The 16,943-nt window shown below is 33.7% G+C and overlaps 1 protein-coding gene across 2 annotated transcripts in view; it reads left to right on the top strand.

Annotated features, from left to right (window-relative positions):
* The first annotated feature begins 229 nt into the window (after nt 1-229).
* Nucleotides 230-16,943, top strand: part of yl (Putative vitellogenin receptor yl) — a 39,762-nt gene continuing 23,048 nt past the window's right edge. Inside the window, exons 1-6 of one of the 2 annotated variants that reach the window (XM_075301051.1) lie at nt 230-426; nt 494-756; nt 870-1,292; nt 6,541-7,185; nt 10,546-11,448; nt 11,519-11,663. In XM_075301051.1, the coding sequence (XP_075157166.1) occupies nt 425-426; nt 494-756; nt 870-1,292; nt 6,541-7,185; nt 10,546-11,448; nt 11,519-11,663 (2,381 nt within the window). In that variant the 5' untranslated portion in view covers nt 230-424. The remainder of the gene's footprint in view (nt 427-493; nt 757-869; nt 1,293-6,540; nt 7,186-10,545; nt 11,449-11,518; nt 11,664-16,943) is intronic. The other variant, XM_075301050.1, reaches the window with a different exon arrangement.

The raw sequence follows: 16,943 nt of genomic DNA, 5'->3' as shown, positions 1-16,943 counted from the left end.
ATTACATTCCCATTTTCAGAATATAGATGAATCAAATTGAGGACTTTTGTGTTGTGGTTCATTTACGTTGTCGCAATTGGCAGCCCTAACGTATGGTAATACAATGCAAAAAAATGACTTTTTCAGAATTTGTAACTGTAAACACTTCGAAAAACAAAATATGATAAGTTGGTTGATTTGACAAGAGACATAGTCATAAGATAGACTTCCAATATCCAATTGGCGGTCAGTACAAGTCAGACTATTTTAGTGCATACAAGTGTGGGCACTATAAAGTTTGACTTTTATTTAATTGTTAGCTGTGGTGTGATAAAGTCCATTTGTTGAAATATTTGTGAAATTATTAGTGTTACATTGTACAACTGTTAAATTATTTTATTTGTTATAACAATTGTAAAAAAAACATAGGCAATTATAAAAATCAATGTAAGTGCTATGATGAACTGCTCCAAGAACATAACCTCAACTCATTAAACTGACATTTACCCCGTAGGGCTTTGGGTGCTAAACATTGGTTATACAATGTTCGCAAAATATTCGTCAATAAGAGCTCTGTCCTTAAAATGTCTTCATTTTTGGGCAATCATATGGCTATAAGTTTTTGTTTGGTCATCTTATGTATGCGTCAAACTGCCGAGGCAATGGGCCACTGCAAATCAAATCAATTTGCCTGCAAAGATGGTAGTTGTATATTAAGCAGTAAATTATGTGATGGACGTTATGATTGCTCTGACAATTCGGATGAAATTGATTGTGGTGAGTAAAATAAAACAGCCCTCTCTCTCTCTCCTTCTTTCTCACGAGGAACAAAGAGCAAGAGATAAATTTGATTTCTAACATTTGCAAATCCTCTCTTGTTTTTGCTATAGATTTTAAAATGTGCCGCAAACCTAACTGGTTTCAATGCCCCACACCACATGGCCCTTGTCTATCATCGGATCTTCTCTGCAATGACATTGAAAATTGCCCTGGTGGCGAAGATGAAGCCAATTGCCCTCAACATGAACGCAGTGGAACTTCCGATTTTGGCCTAGGTGGCTGGCTAACCGCCCATCGCGATTGTACTCAGTACGAGTATACCTGTAAATCGGACAAATTATGCATTCCATTGAATTTTATGTGTGATGGTAAACAGGATTGCACCGATGGTTCCGACGAAATAGCCGGTTGTATAAATGCCCAGGCAAATTGTGCTGGATTCTTTTGTGACAACAAACGTTGTCTGGAGAGCAAAAGATGGATATGTGATGGCAATGATGATTGTGGCGATGGAAGCGATGAAAAAAATTGTGGTAAGTTGGAATATAAATTTAGATTTGAAAAAAAAAATCGATTTTTTAGAGGGTCAGTGTGAATTTGTAGAATTCGCCCAATTTATGGTATTTTGTTAATTATACTCACCACCACAATTTAACCATGTTTCTGTGTCTGTTCTAATATCTATAATGCCAATAATAAATCTATCGCGTTTAAATTTAGTACAGACTCGTTTTTTTGCTTACAAGCAGGTCAGATTGGAAAATGGGTTATATCGGTTCAGGTCTTGATAGAGCCATCATATAAACTGAACCCAATTGATGGACAAGTATAAATCTATCGCGCTAAAATTTAGTACAGACTAGTTTTTTTTTGCTTACAAGCAGGTCAGATTGGAAAATGGGTTATATCGGTTCAGGTCTTGATAGAGCCATCATATAAACTGAACCCAATTGATGCAAAAGTCAAAAATTTAATTTTCAACTAACCTACTTTTTGTCAAAAACAACAATAATCTTCAAATGCGCCTAATCGGCTTTTGATATTTTCGAATATCGACGTTTGATGTTGGCCATGATTGACTAATTGACTTTTAGCGAAAGGGTCGACATTGGACTAAAAGCTGATAAAATATATTTTTATGACAAATCTAAGAATGTATACAGACGATTTCATTTATTTTAAAAATTATTTGAAAAACGATACCTATATATAGACAAAAAGTAGATTTTTCCAAATTTTGAAAAAAATGACAAATCCAAATTAAAAAGTATGAAAGGTCGAAAAATCTACTACAACATGTTAAAAAATCTACAAAATGTTGAAAAATCGACTTTTAAATTTTTTTTAAATATTTGACAACCGGATAATTTTACACAACCGTATTCACCATATGTCGGTGCACAGCAAAAATATCACCAATATATTTCCAATTAAAAGGTTGATATAGAAAACGTGGTCTGAAAAATTATCTTATACAATTAATCAAATTAAAACATAAAGTCAGTTAACAAAATTATTGAACATTTTTACGTTTTTAATTATCTCAATTAACATTTTAATTGAATTAAAAAATATTTCCAACTAAAAATATAATTATTTTTGTGAATGATACTATCATTTTCGTAATTGAAGACATTTCAATTAAAAATGAACTGGACCAGAAAAACATTTTTTGTGTGCACTTCTGCCCAGCAAAAAAAATTTTTAAAGTCATTATAGTTAATGTACACACAAAAAAAATAGTTTTTGAGTTCAATTACAAATTTAATTTATCCAATTAATTTTTAATTGAAATGTTTTCAATCACAGAAATAATAGTATCAATCACCAAAGTCAATTAAAAGATTAATTGATCCAATTAAAAAATTAATTGACAAGATTAAATAATCTTGTGATTGAGTTTTGCTTTAATTATAAAATTTGTTGAGTCAATTAAATTTTTAATTGAATATTTTGGAAAATTCGATTAAATTTTAAATTGGAAATATTTTAGTTAAAATTTTGTCTGCACTCTCCTAGAGATGGACTTAATTTTGTCTTCACAAAAAGTTATTTTGGGGTAATAGATAAAATCTCTTTGTTTTAACTCATTAACTCAGAAAATGAAACTGTGGAACAACAATTAATTTTATGGAGTTGTGTTAATTCAGTAACGACTAAATAAAAAGATTTAAATAAAAAAAATTAAAAGTTATTATTCACTTTTTAGAAAAAGGATGTCCTCATGTGGGGATATTGGGCAGATTAAATATTAAGTATATGTACAATAAACATAACAGCTTTATCTATTTTAAATCGACGTTTGCAAATTATTAGAAAATCGATTTTTTGATTGTGATTGCAATCCATTTGTATGAGGACGTTGAAGATACAACATTTATTCGATTTTCCTGCAATTGAAAATCTGAGGATATTTAAGATCCATAAAGAATTACATGAAATTTGTTTTATATCGATCTATGCTCTGATATATCAACCATATAGCCCAATCTCCAGATTAAAATTCTTAAGCCGCAATTTTATACGATTTACCAGATATTTGAAATACCATGATGTTTTGAAACCACAAACAGATGTTCCAAATATGGCGAGTTAGCCCCAAGGCATTTTGACGAACTAACAATAGCTTTTTGGTTATTCTAGCACGAAAGTAATTGATTCTTTAAAACAATTAATAACGAATTAGTTCAATCACATTATTACACAGAAAAAATATCACAAAAATATTTCCAATTTAAAAGTTGATTACGTTAATCAAATAAAAATTTATTGATACAATTAAGAAAATGATTGAAATTTTTTACATTTTCAATTAAAATATTTATTATCCCAATTAATATTTTAATTAAATCAAAAATCCAATTAAAAATATAATTGCAATTGTCGTTCGGAAATAATTAGTTTCACACCATTCTCTGGTTCATTAAATTTTGAATCAAATCTAAAGGAAAATGCATAAGAAAGTATAAACTCAAGAAAATCATTTAATCTGAAAGAAAAATGATTATAAATAAAAATCAATTAAAATTTTTATTGACGCATTTCATAAATCAATTGAAGTGCCCAATAAATGTTATACAAGTACATTTTGTATATCTTAATTAATTAATTCTACGATTGATACTAACATTTTCGTGATTAAAGAAATTTCAATTGAAGAAAATTCAATTGAAAAATTAACTGGAAAAATTAATTTCATCACATGGCCTTGGAAAAATTTATTCAGGCTGACAAGTTTTATTTTGTTTCAACACATGTAATTATAGACTTAACGACACCGAAAAATATCTCCAAAATATTTCCAACTAAAAAGTTGATTGAAATTGAAAAAGTTAATAAAATTAAAAAATAAAGTCAGTTACTAAAATGATTGAAACATGATAAGATTAACTTTTTTTAAATAATTAATGTTTTAATTAAATAAGAACATATTTCCAAATAAATATATAATTGAAAATTGTGTTCGAAAATATAAACATTATTGCTTATATGCAAAACAATTTATTGACAGTTTATCGAATGAATTTATATGGTAAAAGTATGCTTGAAGTTTTCTTTAGCTTTTTTGCATATGGGGGTCTACTTTTTGGATGATATTCCTCCAGTTAATAAGGAATATCGTCAAAAAGTATATAAAAAATGACCAACAAATTATCATAATTAAAAAAAAACAAGTATATACGGCCGTAAGTTCGGCCAGGCCGAATCTTATGTACCCTCCACCATGGATTGCGTAGAAACTTCTACGAAAGACTGTCATCCACAATCGAATTACTTGGGTTGTGGAATCTTAAAACTTCTTAACATCGTTTTCTAAATTGTGAGTTAGTCCATACGTGGTAGAGAGACAGAATTGAAATATGGGGGTCGCTTATATGGGGGCTATATACAATTATGAACTTGATATGGACCTATTTTTTGTGGTTGGGGATCGATTTATCTGAGGGCTATATATAACTATAGACCGATATGGACCTAGTTAGGCATGGTTGTTAACGGCCATATACTAGCACCAAATTTCAACTGACTCGGATGAAATTTGCTCCTCCAAGAGGTTCAAAAACCTAATCTCGGGATCGGTTTATATGGGGGCTTTATATGATTATGGACTGATATGAACCACTTTTGGCATGGCTGTTAAATATCATATACTACCACCACGTACCAAATTTCAACCACATCGGTTGAATTTTGCTTCTCCAAAATGAATTTTGCTTCTCCCAGATCAAATCTGGGGATAGGTTTATATGGGGACTATATATAATTATGGACCGATATGGACCAATTCTTGCGTGTTTGTTAGAGTCTACATTCTAACACCATGTTCAAAATTTCAACCGGATCGGATGAATTTTGCTTCTCCAAAAGGCACCGTCAAATCTGGGGATAGGTTTATATGGGGCTATATATAATTATGGACTGATATGAACCAATTCCTGCATGGTTGTTGGATAACATATACTAACATCACGTACCAAATTTCAACCGAATCGGATGAATTTTGCTCTTCCAAGGGGCTCCGGAGGTCAAATCTGGGGATCGGTTTATATGGGGGCTATATATAATTATGGACCGATTTCGACCAATTTTTGCATGGGTGTTTGAGGCCATATATTAACACCACGTACCAAATTTAAACTGAATCAGATGAATTTTGGTCTTCCAAGAGGCTCCGGAGGTCAAATCTGGTGATCGGTTTATATGGGGGCTATATATAATTATGGACCGATATGAACCATTTTTTAGATGGTCATTAGAGACCATATACTAACACCATGTACCACATTTCAGCCGGATCGGATGAAATTTGCTGCTCTTAGAGGCTCCGCAAGCCAAATCGGGGGATCGGTTTATATGGGGGCTATATATAATTATGGACCGATGTGGACCAATTTTTGCATGGTTGTTAGAGATGATATGTTGACATCATGTACCAAATTTCAGCCGGATCGGATGAAATTTACTTCTCTTAGAGTCCCCGTAAGCCAAATTTGAGGGTCCGTTTATATGGGGCTATACGTAAAAGTGGACCGATACTTTTACGTATAGTTCTATAATTTTACGTATAGTTCTATACTTTTACGTATAGAACTTAGCACAACTAAGTGTGCTAAGTTTCAAGTCGATAGCTTGTTTCGTTCGGAAGGTAGCGTGATTTCAACAGACGGACGGACATGCTCAGATCGACTCAGAATTTCACCACGACCCAGAATATATATACTTTATGGGGTCTTAGAGCAATATATCGATGTGTTGCAAACGGAATGACAAAGTTAATATACCCCCATCCTATGGTGGAGGGTATATTCAATGATTCCAATAAAACTCCAACTTTAGTTACAGAGGAAAATTCATAAAAAATTATAAAATAACAAGAAAATTATCTCATCTAAAGGTGAGTACTATGTTAAAATTTTCCACCAAAACTCTAAATTCAAAGTGCAAAAATATATATGACGCCGATTGCATGCTGATAAACTTTTCTAAAAACTTGAATGGAAGGTAAAAAGGTAAAATAATTATAAATAAATGAATAAAAGCACAACAATTAAATATTAAAAACACTAATTGATGTTTGCGAACAAAGTCAATTAAATTTTTATTTGTACCAATTAAAAAATTAATAAGAAATCAGTTAAATATTTTTAATTTCCAATTTTTTTTTCCTGATTCAATCAGCAATTCTGTGTACTGATGCGTGTTGCTACTGATCAATTCTGGGGTTTAATACACAAGATTTTCAAGTTTGTTGTTTGATCATTTTGTATCCATCTATTTTAGCCGATAAATGCATCCCAGAAATGGATAAATTTCTTTGTCGCAATAACATGACATGTCTGCCTCTGGATAAGGCCTGTGATGGAAACATTGATTGTCCCGATCGTACAGATGAATCATTTCGTTGTAACGAAACATCAAATACATGTCAAACCAAATCATGCCCTCCCGGATCACGATGTAAAATGATGCCACAAACTGGAGCGGAATGTATTTGCCCCCGGGGTTTCAAACACTCACAACACAAAGATTTATGTATGGACATTGATGAGTGCGTCGAACAATATGGCGTTTGCAGTCAAATGTGCACCAACAGTGCGGGCAGTTATCGATGTCACTGTGATGATGGCTATATACTACGATCCGATAATCACACGTGTGAAGCAGTCGGTGAGGAGGCTTTACTACTGTATACGACCCAGGTGACAGTGATGGGATTAAATCTTAGATCACGACGTGTTTATACAGTGGCTAAGAATCTGACAAAAGTGATTGGTGTGGCCTATAATGGTGAACATATCTATTGGACAAACATACAAAATGAAGCTGAAAGTATTGTCAGATCAAATCCGGATGGTTCACAACAAGAGATTCTCTTAACATCAGGTCTTGATGCTCCTGAAGATTTGGCAGTGGATTGGCTAACGGGTGAGTGTATAATCCAATAATTATGCCACGAATAAATTTAGGTTTAGCGAATATAACAACTTGAGAAACATGAAACTACTATTAACAACAATGATCACCTTTAGATGTATACACTGAACATTATATTGAATTGAGCACAAAGATTTCTTGTACATAAAATAATAATGCGAGGAGTTTTACATAGCACAGAAGACTTAATTCTCTGATAAAGGGTGATACGGTCAAAATTTGGTCAATATAAACTTGACGTATTTCTTTCAATTTTGCATTTTAAAAACCTGAACACCCCTCATTTTGAAGGTGTGTGTGTGTATAGAATGTTGCTCCTATTTTGATTTTGGAATTCACTCTTCAGTTGTCAAAATGCCGTCCAAGTAAGAAGAGCAGCGTATCAAAATTTTGCTCGCGCATCGCGAAAATCCGAGGTACTCGCACGCAACCGTTTCAAATGTAATTAAAGTGTTTGGGGAACGTTTGTCGACAGCCAGGAAGTCTGGATCGGGGGGAAATCGAAAACCGGAAGCCGCTGAGACGACAAAGAGAGTTGCCGGTAGTTTCAAGCGAAACCCTAACCTCTCTCTCCGAGATACCGCAAATAAGCTGGGTGTATCGTCTACAACCGAGAAAAAAAACGAGCCGGACTATCGACTTACAAGAAGGTAGTGACTCCAAATCGCGATGATAAACAAAATACGACGGCCAAAGCGCGCTGACGAAGTTTGACTGCGTGCTAATGGACGACGAAACCTACGTCAAAGCCGACTACAAGCAGCTTCCGGGACAGGTGTTTTATACTGCAAAAGGAAGGGGAAAGGTAGCAGATATTTTCAAGCGCATAAAACTGTCAAAGTTTGCAAAGAAATATCTGGTTTGGCAAGCCATCTGTACCTGTGGCTTGAAAAGCAGCATTTTCATAGCTTCCGGGACTGTCAACCAAGAAATTTACGTGAAAGAGTGTTTGAATAAACGTCTGCTGCCTTTCCTGAAGAAACACGGTTGTTCCGTACTGTTTTGGCCGGATTTGGCATCTTGCCATTACGGTAAAAAGGCCATGGAGTGGTACGCCGCCAACAACGTGCAGGTGGTTCCCAAGGACAAGAACCCTCCCAACACACCAGAGCTCCGCCCAATTGAGAAATACTGGTCTATTGTCAAGCGGAATCTGAAGAAGACCAAAAAAACTGCTAAGGACGAGCAGCAGTTCAAGGCAAACTGGCTTTCTGCGGCGAAGAAGGTGGACAAGGTGGCTGTACAAAATCTGATGGCAGGTGTCAAGCGTGTGGCCCGGCAATTCGGATTTGGAAAAGCGAAAGCCTAACTGAATATTTTTCCTGAATTTTATACTAATTGAACTTGAACAAGTATATACGGCCGTAAGTTCGGCCAGGCCGAATCTTATGTACCCTCCACCATGAATTGCGTAGAAACTTCTACGAAAGACTGTCATACACAATCGAAATACTTGGACTGTGGTATCTTAAAACTTCTTAAGATCGTTTTCTAAATTGTGAGTTAGTCCATACGTGGTATATATTAGACAAAAAAGTTATGTATAGTTAAGTCGACAAATAATTACGAATCGATATGGACTTTTTGCACGGTACGTAGAGAGCCAGAATTGAAATATGGGGGTCGCTAATATGGGGGCTATATACAATTATGAACTTGATATGGACCAATATTTGTGTGATTGGAAATCGATTTATCTGACGGATATATATATAACTATAGACCGATATGGACCTAGTTAGGCATGGTTGTTAACGACCATATACTAGCACAATGTACCAAATTTCAACTGACTCGGTTGAAATTTGCTCCTCCAAGAGGCTCCAAAACCAAATCTCGGGATCGGTTTATATGGGGCTATATATGATTATGGACTGATATGGACCACTTTTGGCATGGTTATTAAATATCATATACGATCACCACGTACCAAATTTCAAGCAGATCGGATGAATTTTGCTTCTCCAAAAGGCACCGGAGGTCAAATCTGGGGATCAGTTTATATGGGAGCTATATATAATTATGGGCTGATAGGAACCAATTCCTGCATGGTTGTTGGATACCATATACTAACATCACGTACCAAATTTCAACCGAATGGGAAGAATGTTGCTCTTCAAAGGGGCTCTGGAGGTCAAATCTGTGGATCGGTTTATATGGGGCCTATACATAATTATGGACCGATACCGACCAATTTTTGCATGGGAGTTTGAGGCCATATATTAACACCACGTACTAAATTTCAACTGTATCAGATGAATTTTGGTCTTCCAAGAGGCTCCGGAGGTCAAATCTGGGGATCGGTTTATATGGGGCCTATATATAATTATGGACCGATGTGGGCCAATATTTGCATGGTTGTTAGAGACCATATACTAACACCATGTACCAAATTTCAGCCGGATCGGATGAAATTTGCTTCTCTTAGAGGCCTCGCAAGCTTCCCGAAAACAGATACATAATTTCCGATAAAATAACATCATGTTACATGATCATCATCCAAAAATAACATTTTGCTCTTGAAACATGTTTGAGGTGATCATATTCCTTCTCTGGGTGTATATTACAGTGCAAAAATACACCAAAAACCACTTTTGGTTCTTAAATATACTTTGTGGAAAAATGTATAACCTAAAAATTTTATAATTTGTTGTTCGTTATACCCTGAAGTACACAAATATAACAGCAGATATCGACTGCAGTTTTTATCAGACTTTTTTCTATGAGTGAATGTTTTCTCAGTTTCAAAAAAAATTAAAACCAAAGGTACAAAATTCTCAAAATTAGTCATACATTTAAAGCTATTTAATTTTTAACCCAAAGATTCAAGTTCATTTAAAGGTTATCTCTTTAACGGCAATTTTCATGTAGCTCCGTTAGGCTTTAACTGGCAGTTAACAGAAAGAAAAATGGAAATATCTTTTCTCCGAAAGATAAGATAGCAGAAAGATAAGTCAGCAGTTGAGTTTCTAACTGGCATGTGGAATATATAGACAAGATGACAGATATGTAGATATCACGGTTTAAAAGTTCGTTAGCTAACATAGCACAAACGGAGCTTCATGAAAATGGGGGTAATCAGAAATGTGTTTCTTTACTTTAAGGAAAATTTGCCTTACTTCGAAGACATACGACTTTAACGGAACGACAAAGATTTCAAAAATTGGTATCCTAGATTGAAAGAAAAAGATTCTTAATGTAAATATTATCAACCATATTTTGTCCTTAGTGTCGTACTGTGTCCTAAAATTGAGGTTACATAATCCTTCATATTAGGTTAATCTTTTTTTCAGTGATTTACATCAAACATTCATTTGACCTAATTTTAATTTCCACCGGGCTTTTTTCCAGGCAACATTTACTTCTCCGATAATGTTATGCATCATATAGCCGTCTGCTCCAATGATGGCCACTCCTGTACTGTCTTAGTCACCGAAGATGTACATCAACCTCGAGGTGTAGCTCTATGGCCTCAGCGCGGTCAAATATTTTGGTCTGATTGGGGTGTAACACCAATGATTGCCCGTTCCTCAATGGATGGTACTAACTCTAGACGTTTGGTTACCGATAAGATCCATTGGCCCAATGGTGTGGCCTTGGATATGCACAGTGATCGTGTCTATTGGGTCGATGCTAAATTGGCCACAATTGAGAGTGTTCGCACGGATGGCAGTGATCGCCGCATCGTTTTGGAGGATATTCTTAAACATCCCTATGGTTTGGCGATTTTCGAAGAGAAAATCTATTGGTCTGATTGGGGTACTAAGTCCATACATTCTTGTAATAAATTTACGGGAAAAGATCACAAAATCGTCACCAAAGATCGTACCATCTATGCCCTACACATTTACCATTCGGCTAAGCAACCTAAAATAGCCCATGCCTGTGAACGGGCCCGTTGTTCGCATCTTTGTCTTCTGGCAGAGAATAACAAGTACACATGTGCTTGTCCAGATGGCATGCAATTGGGTTCGGATCGGCGACGTTGCATGAAAACCCAAAAGAAACAGCGTTTATTCCTTGGTGTTCGCAGTAATCTGGTGCAAATGGAACATACGACATTTGGACGTCATACGATTGCCTCTACAAATGCTTTGGACATGTTTATCCATGAAATGGCCTACAATAATGTCAACAATACGGTTTTCGTTGCGGATAATTATTTGCATGTTATTGCCGAATATAATCTACAGGATGAGGTTCTGACCAAATTGGTTCGTGGTAATTTGGGAAATGTTACAGCATTGGCTTTTGGTAAGTCTGGAATGAGATTTAATTATGCCTTGGGATGGATTTAAAACAGAAGTGTATACGATTTCATCAGATCATTTGGCCTATAATCTATATTGGAGTGACTCGGAGAGACATGTCGTTGAGTTGCTGTCATTGCAAACCAGACAAAGAGCCATAGTTTCATTTTTTGCCGGTGTGGAGGCACCTATTGGCTTGTCTATTATTCCCGAAGATGGGTAAGTTAGATATTCGATTGGAATTTTGTTGGTGTTAATTTTGCCTTCAATTTCATGATCTTCAGTGATAAATAAAACTCGTTTCAGATAAATGTTTCTACGGTTGCCGTAGACTTAGCTCTCACAGAATTAATTTAACATTGACAAATATTCAATTAAAAATTTGATTGATTCAATTACATTTTTAATTTAATTAATTGATTAAACCAAAAATTTTATCAATGAATTTTTTAACTGGCGTTGGTTAATTAATTTCGTGAGTTATTTGTCTAAATTTAGGTCATATTGAAAGTTTTATACTTTAGACTCACTGACGAGCAGCGTTGCCACAACGAAAATTTATTTTGGACCAAATTTTTTCCAAAATCGGACCAAAATTCCCTCCAGATCTTAAACTTGGAAAAAATATAGAACAAAATTTTTTATTTCGACTTTTTGAATTTATAAAATTGCAATAGCTACTTAAAATTCCCATTTCAATTCGAATCTTATTTTTGGTATTTTGTCGTTCAAAATTTTAATTATCGATTTTAGTTGCTTTCAAAAGTCGAATTCGGAAATATTGAATAAAAGCAAAAGGATTGCAATATCGGTCATAGGGATTGTTATGAGAAACAAAAAGTTGATATTTCGATTTTTTAAATATTTGAACAATTCTACTCTCGACCTTCACCACTACTGTGGTACAGGGTATGATAAGTTTGTGCATTTGTATGTAACGCCAAGAAATAGTGGTGATAGACCCATCTTTTAGTATACCGATCGGCTTAGAATTAAATTCTGAGTCGATTTAGCGATGTCCGTCTGTCTGTCCGTCCGTCTGTCTGTATATGTAATTTTGTCTACAAAATACAGCTCGCAATTTAAGTCCGATCGTCCTCAAATTTGGCATAGGGCCGTTTCTTGGGACAGAGACAATCGCTATTGGTTTTGGAAAAAATCGGGTCAGAGTTAGATATAGCTGCCATATATATTTATCTCCGATTTGGTCATAGTTAGCGTGTTTCACAACCGATTTTCTTGAAATACCGTAAATCCAAAATATTTTATGATTCTCGAAAATCTTGCAAAATATCAGCCAAATCGGTTCAGTTTTAGATATAGCTCCCATATATAGGTTGTTAGGTTAGGTTAGGTGGCAGCCCGATGTATCAGGCTCACTTAGACTATTCAGTACATTGTGATACCACATTGGTGAACTTCTCTCTTATCGCTGAGTGCTGCCCGATTCCATGTTAAGCTCAATGACAAGGGACCTCCTTTTTATAACCGAGTCCGAACGGCGTTCCACATTGCAGTGAAACCACTTAGAGAAGTTTTGAAACCCTCAGAAATGTCATCAACATTACTGAGGTGGGATAATCCACCGCTGAAAAACTTTTTGGTGTTCGGTCGAAGCAGGAATCGAACCCACGACCTTGTGTATGCAAGGCGGGCATGCTAACCATTGCACCACGGTGGCTCCCATATATATCTTTCGTCCGAGTTTACTACCGATCATCATGAAATTTTGCACAGAGGGTAGAATTGACATTCTACCAATGCTTGGTAAATTTGATTGAAATCGGTTCAAATTTAGATATAGCTCCCATATATATCTTTCGTCCGATTTGAACTTATAGGCCACAAAAGCCAGAGTTTTGCCGTGATTTGTTTCAAATTTTGTACAAGGGGTATGTTTAATAGTATCGTTAAGTGTGTCAAATTTTGTTAAAATCGATTCAGATTTAGATATAGCTCACATATATATCTTTCGCCCGATTTGGACTCATATTACCAGGGGGGCCAAAGTTATACTCCCATTTACGTGAAATTCCGCATAGATAGCAGAATTATTATTCTAACTATACATGTCAAATTTAGTCAAAATCGGTTCAGATTATATATAGCTCCCATATATACGTACACCAGAGTTGGGGAAATATGTTATGGTAGACTGTTACACATTTTAGACCCATTTTCAATGGAAGTTTCCTCCAATTAACTGGATAGCGTTAGCCGATTTAAATTTTAATTCTAGAGATTTTGTAGAAGTAAAAAAATTGTCTCCTTCCAGCAAATGTGAAGCAGTTGAGATGGTAACACAAATGTTGGTCTACATAGGGGTGAAGGGTATAATAGACTTTAGACTTTAGACTTTACTTACTTGTTTTATTTCGACTTTTTGAATTATTAAAATAGCTACTTCACAGGCCCCTTATAATTTTTGAGTTTTTAAAATTTTCTATTTCAGCCCAATTTTTTATTTCGAATTTATAAAATAGATACTTCACATTCAATTCAAATGCTATTCAAGTGCTAATAAAATTTGAAACACAACAACATCGGTCATTTATTTAATTAATGTCAAATATTCGATATTTCGATTTTTTCCCAAACTGGGAAAAGTCAATTTTTTAGTTTTAAACGTTTTCAAAATTTGAAAAAGTGGACTTTTGACAAGTTTTAAAATATCGGACAAGGGGAGGTCCCTCTCCCCGTCCAAATATCAAAAACTAAAGTACCCCTATTCATTTCCTAACCTCCATCCACGTCCTCAGTAAATTTCCAATAAATCGGAGATGTTTAGTTTTTTTATTGTAATTAAAAAAATTTCGGGCAAAGGGAAGTTCTCCGACGTGCTGAAAATTTCAAGCAAGTCGGAGAACTTTGAACCGATTTTCAAAAAGTCGGGCTAGGGGAGGTCCACCTCACTGACCAAATACCAAAAAATGATGATGATGCATTTTTTCTGATATATATATATATATATATATATATATATATATATATATATATATATATATATATATATATATATATATATATATATATATATATATATATATATATATATATATATATATATATATATATATATATATATATATGTATGCCTTCCGCATATTTTCGGGACATTTTTTTTATATATCGCATATTTTGGGTACATTTCGATGTTTCGGGGACCGTCCCCGATATTTTCTCTTATCTTCCGCATATTTCGGGGACGCCGATATTTCCGGTACATTTTCTAAATTTTTTGTTTTATGCGTTATTGTGAATTCTCCACTTTTCTCAGTCATGCTCTGCTATTTCTTTTGGTAAAATTTTTCATCTTGCACTACATTTTTTAAAATTTAAATTCATTATTCTTATGCCAGGGTTGCCATGACCTGTCGTGAAAATTTGTTCTCTTACGGCGTCAACGTTTTAATTTCTGATCGGCTTTGGACTCACGTATGGTATCAAACCTATATACCGCATGTTTTTGGGACATTTGTTCATATATCGGATATTTTTGGTACATTTTGATGTTTAGGGATAATAAACATATTATACCTAATATGAACGTTTTTCGTTAACAGTACAGCTAAACTTTAAAAAACGAAATGCTAAAATATTTAAATTTTCAAATTGTTGCATAACATTTGCTCTTTAAAATACACCATTTTAACGTATTATGCATGTCTTTTTGTTAAATGTTGTAAAACATGTGCTCATTTTTCCAAAAAAAAATTAAAATATGTAAATTTTCATCGATCTAAATTAATGCTTTTATACCTAATATGCACTTTTTTGTTACATTTTGTAAAAAAATCTGCCATTTTCCAAAAAGGTAAAAATATTTTAATTTTAAACGAACGATATCTCGAAAACTAAGCTTTTTTAAAAAAATGGTTACTCAACATTATCATGGGTATCTAATATGTACGTTTTTGTTACATTTTGTGAAAAATGCCGCCATTTTCTAAAAAAAAAAAACCAAAAGCCTATTTCTGATAGCTGAATACTACTCTTCGCTCACATACAAAACTAAAACCAGCTGAATATCTAAGCTCTATCTAAGCGGTAAGTGAGACGAAAATCAATAGGGACGAAACCGTAACGTTACCATTAAAATTGGGGTTCCCTAACTCTATTTGTTCACATTTAATGAACGGATATGTCAAATCCACTCACTTTCCACAAACTTTTCGTTTTGTGGAAAAACACGTTCATAAATAAGGAAACACTTAACAAATGATAAATTGTATAAAGCTTTTTAGTGCAAATATATGATAAAATTGGTTTAAATCGATATATTTTTCTCAATAGACCGGAAAGGAAATTCTAAAACAAACAAAAAACTAAAAATTGTCAATGATCGATATATCGAAAACTAAGCATTTTTGACAAAATTGTTACTAAATACTTTCTCTTTAAAATACACTTTTTATAACCAGTATCTACTTTTTTGTAACATTTTGTGAAAAATGCAACCATTTTCTAAAAACAAGCTGAAAATATTTAAACTTTCAATGATCGATATCTCGAAAACTAAGCATTTTCGACAAAATTATTACTTAACATTTTGTCTTTAAAATACACTTTTTATCTCCAATTTGAACTTTTTTGTAACATTTTGTGCAAAATACAGCCATTTTTTAAAAAAGAGCTAAAAATATTTAAATTTTCTATGATCGATATCTCGAAAACTAAGCATTTTTAACAAAATTGTTACTGTTTACAATCAAACCTAAAAAGTGTCACATTTAAATAACTACAAAATTGATAAGTTGGCAGCACTGACACCCACGCGTTGTGTGATGTTATCAGTGATGGGATTTATACAATGTGTGGTACAAACTCAAAGGGTACTTTTATGCATCATCACCACTGATTCGATATTTTTATTTTATTGTTGCTACACAGAAATTTGATACTCTTTATTTAAAATATACTGCTGCCTTTCTTGCGTTTGACAATATGCAACAGTTTCAAAATTTTTGTAGTGAATAAAGGGCGGACATAACTTTTCTTAAAAAAAGTTAAACATATTTTAAGTTTTTAATTATAGACATCTCGAAAACTAAGCCTTTTTCACCAAATTGTTACTTAACATTTTCTCTTTACAATACACTTTTTTACCCAATATGTGTTATTTTGTTACATTTTGTGACAAATGCAGCCATTTTCAAAAAAAGTGAAAAAAAATATTTAAACTTTAAATGATTGATATCTCGAAAACTAAGCATTTTTGACAAAATTGTTAATTAACATTTTCGCTTTAAAATACACTTTTTATATCCAATATGCACTTTTTTGCTACATTTTGTGAAAAATCCAGCAATTTTCTAAAAAAAACGCTAACAAAATTTAAATTTTCAATGCTCGAAATCTCAAAAACAAAGATTTTCTTACAAAATAGTTACTTAACATTTTCTCTTTAAAATGCACTTTTTATCCTCAATATGCACGTTTTGTTACATTTTGTGAACAATGTAGTCATTTCCTAAAAAAAAAACTAAAAATATTTAAATT

This window comes from Haematobia irritans, chromosome 3 (assembly GCF_050003625.1).
Source record: "Haematobia irritans isolate KBUSLIRL chromosome 3, ASM5000362v1, whole genome shotgun sequence".
NCBI classification, from domain to species: Eukaryota; Metazoa; Arthropoda; class Insecta; order Diptera; family Muscidae; genus Haematobia; species Haematobia irritans.
This window is presented reverse-complemented; position numbering and strand designations above follow the sequence as displayed.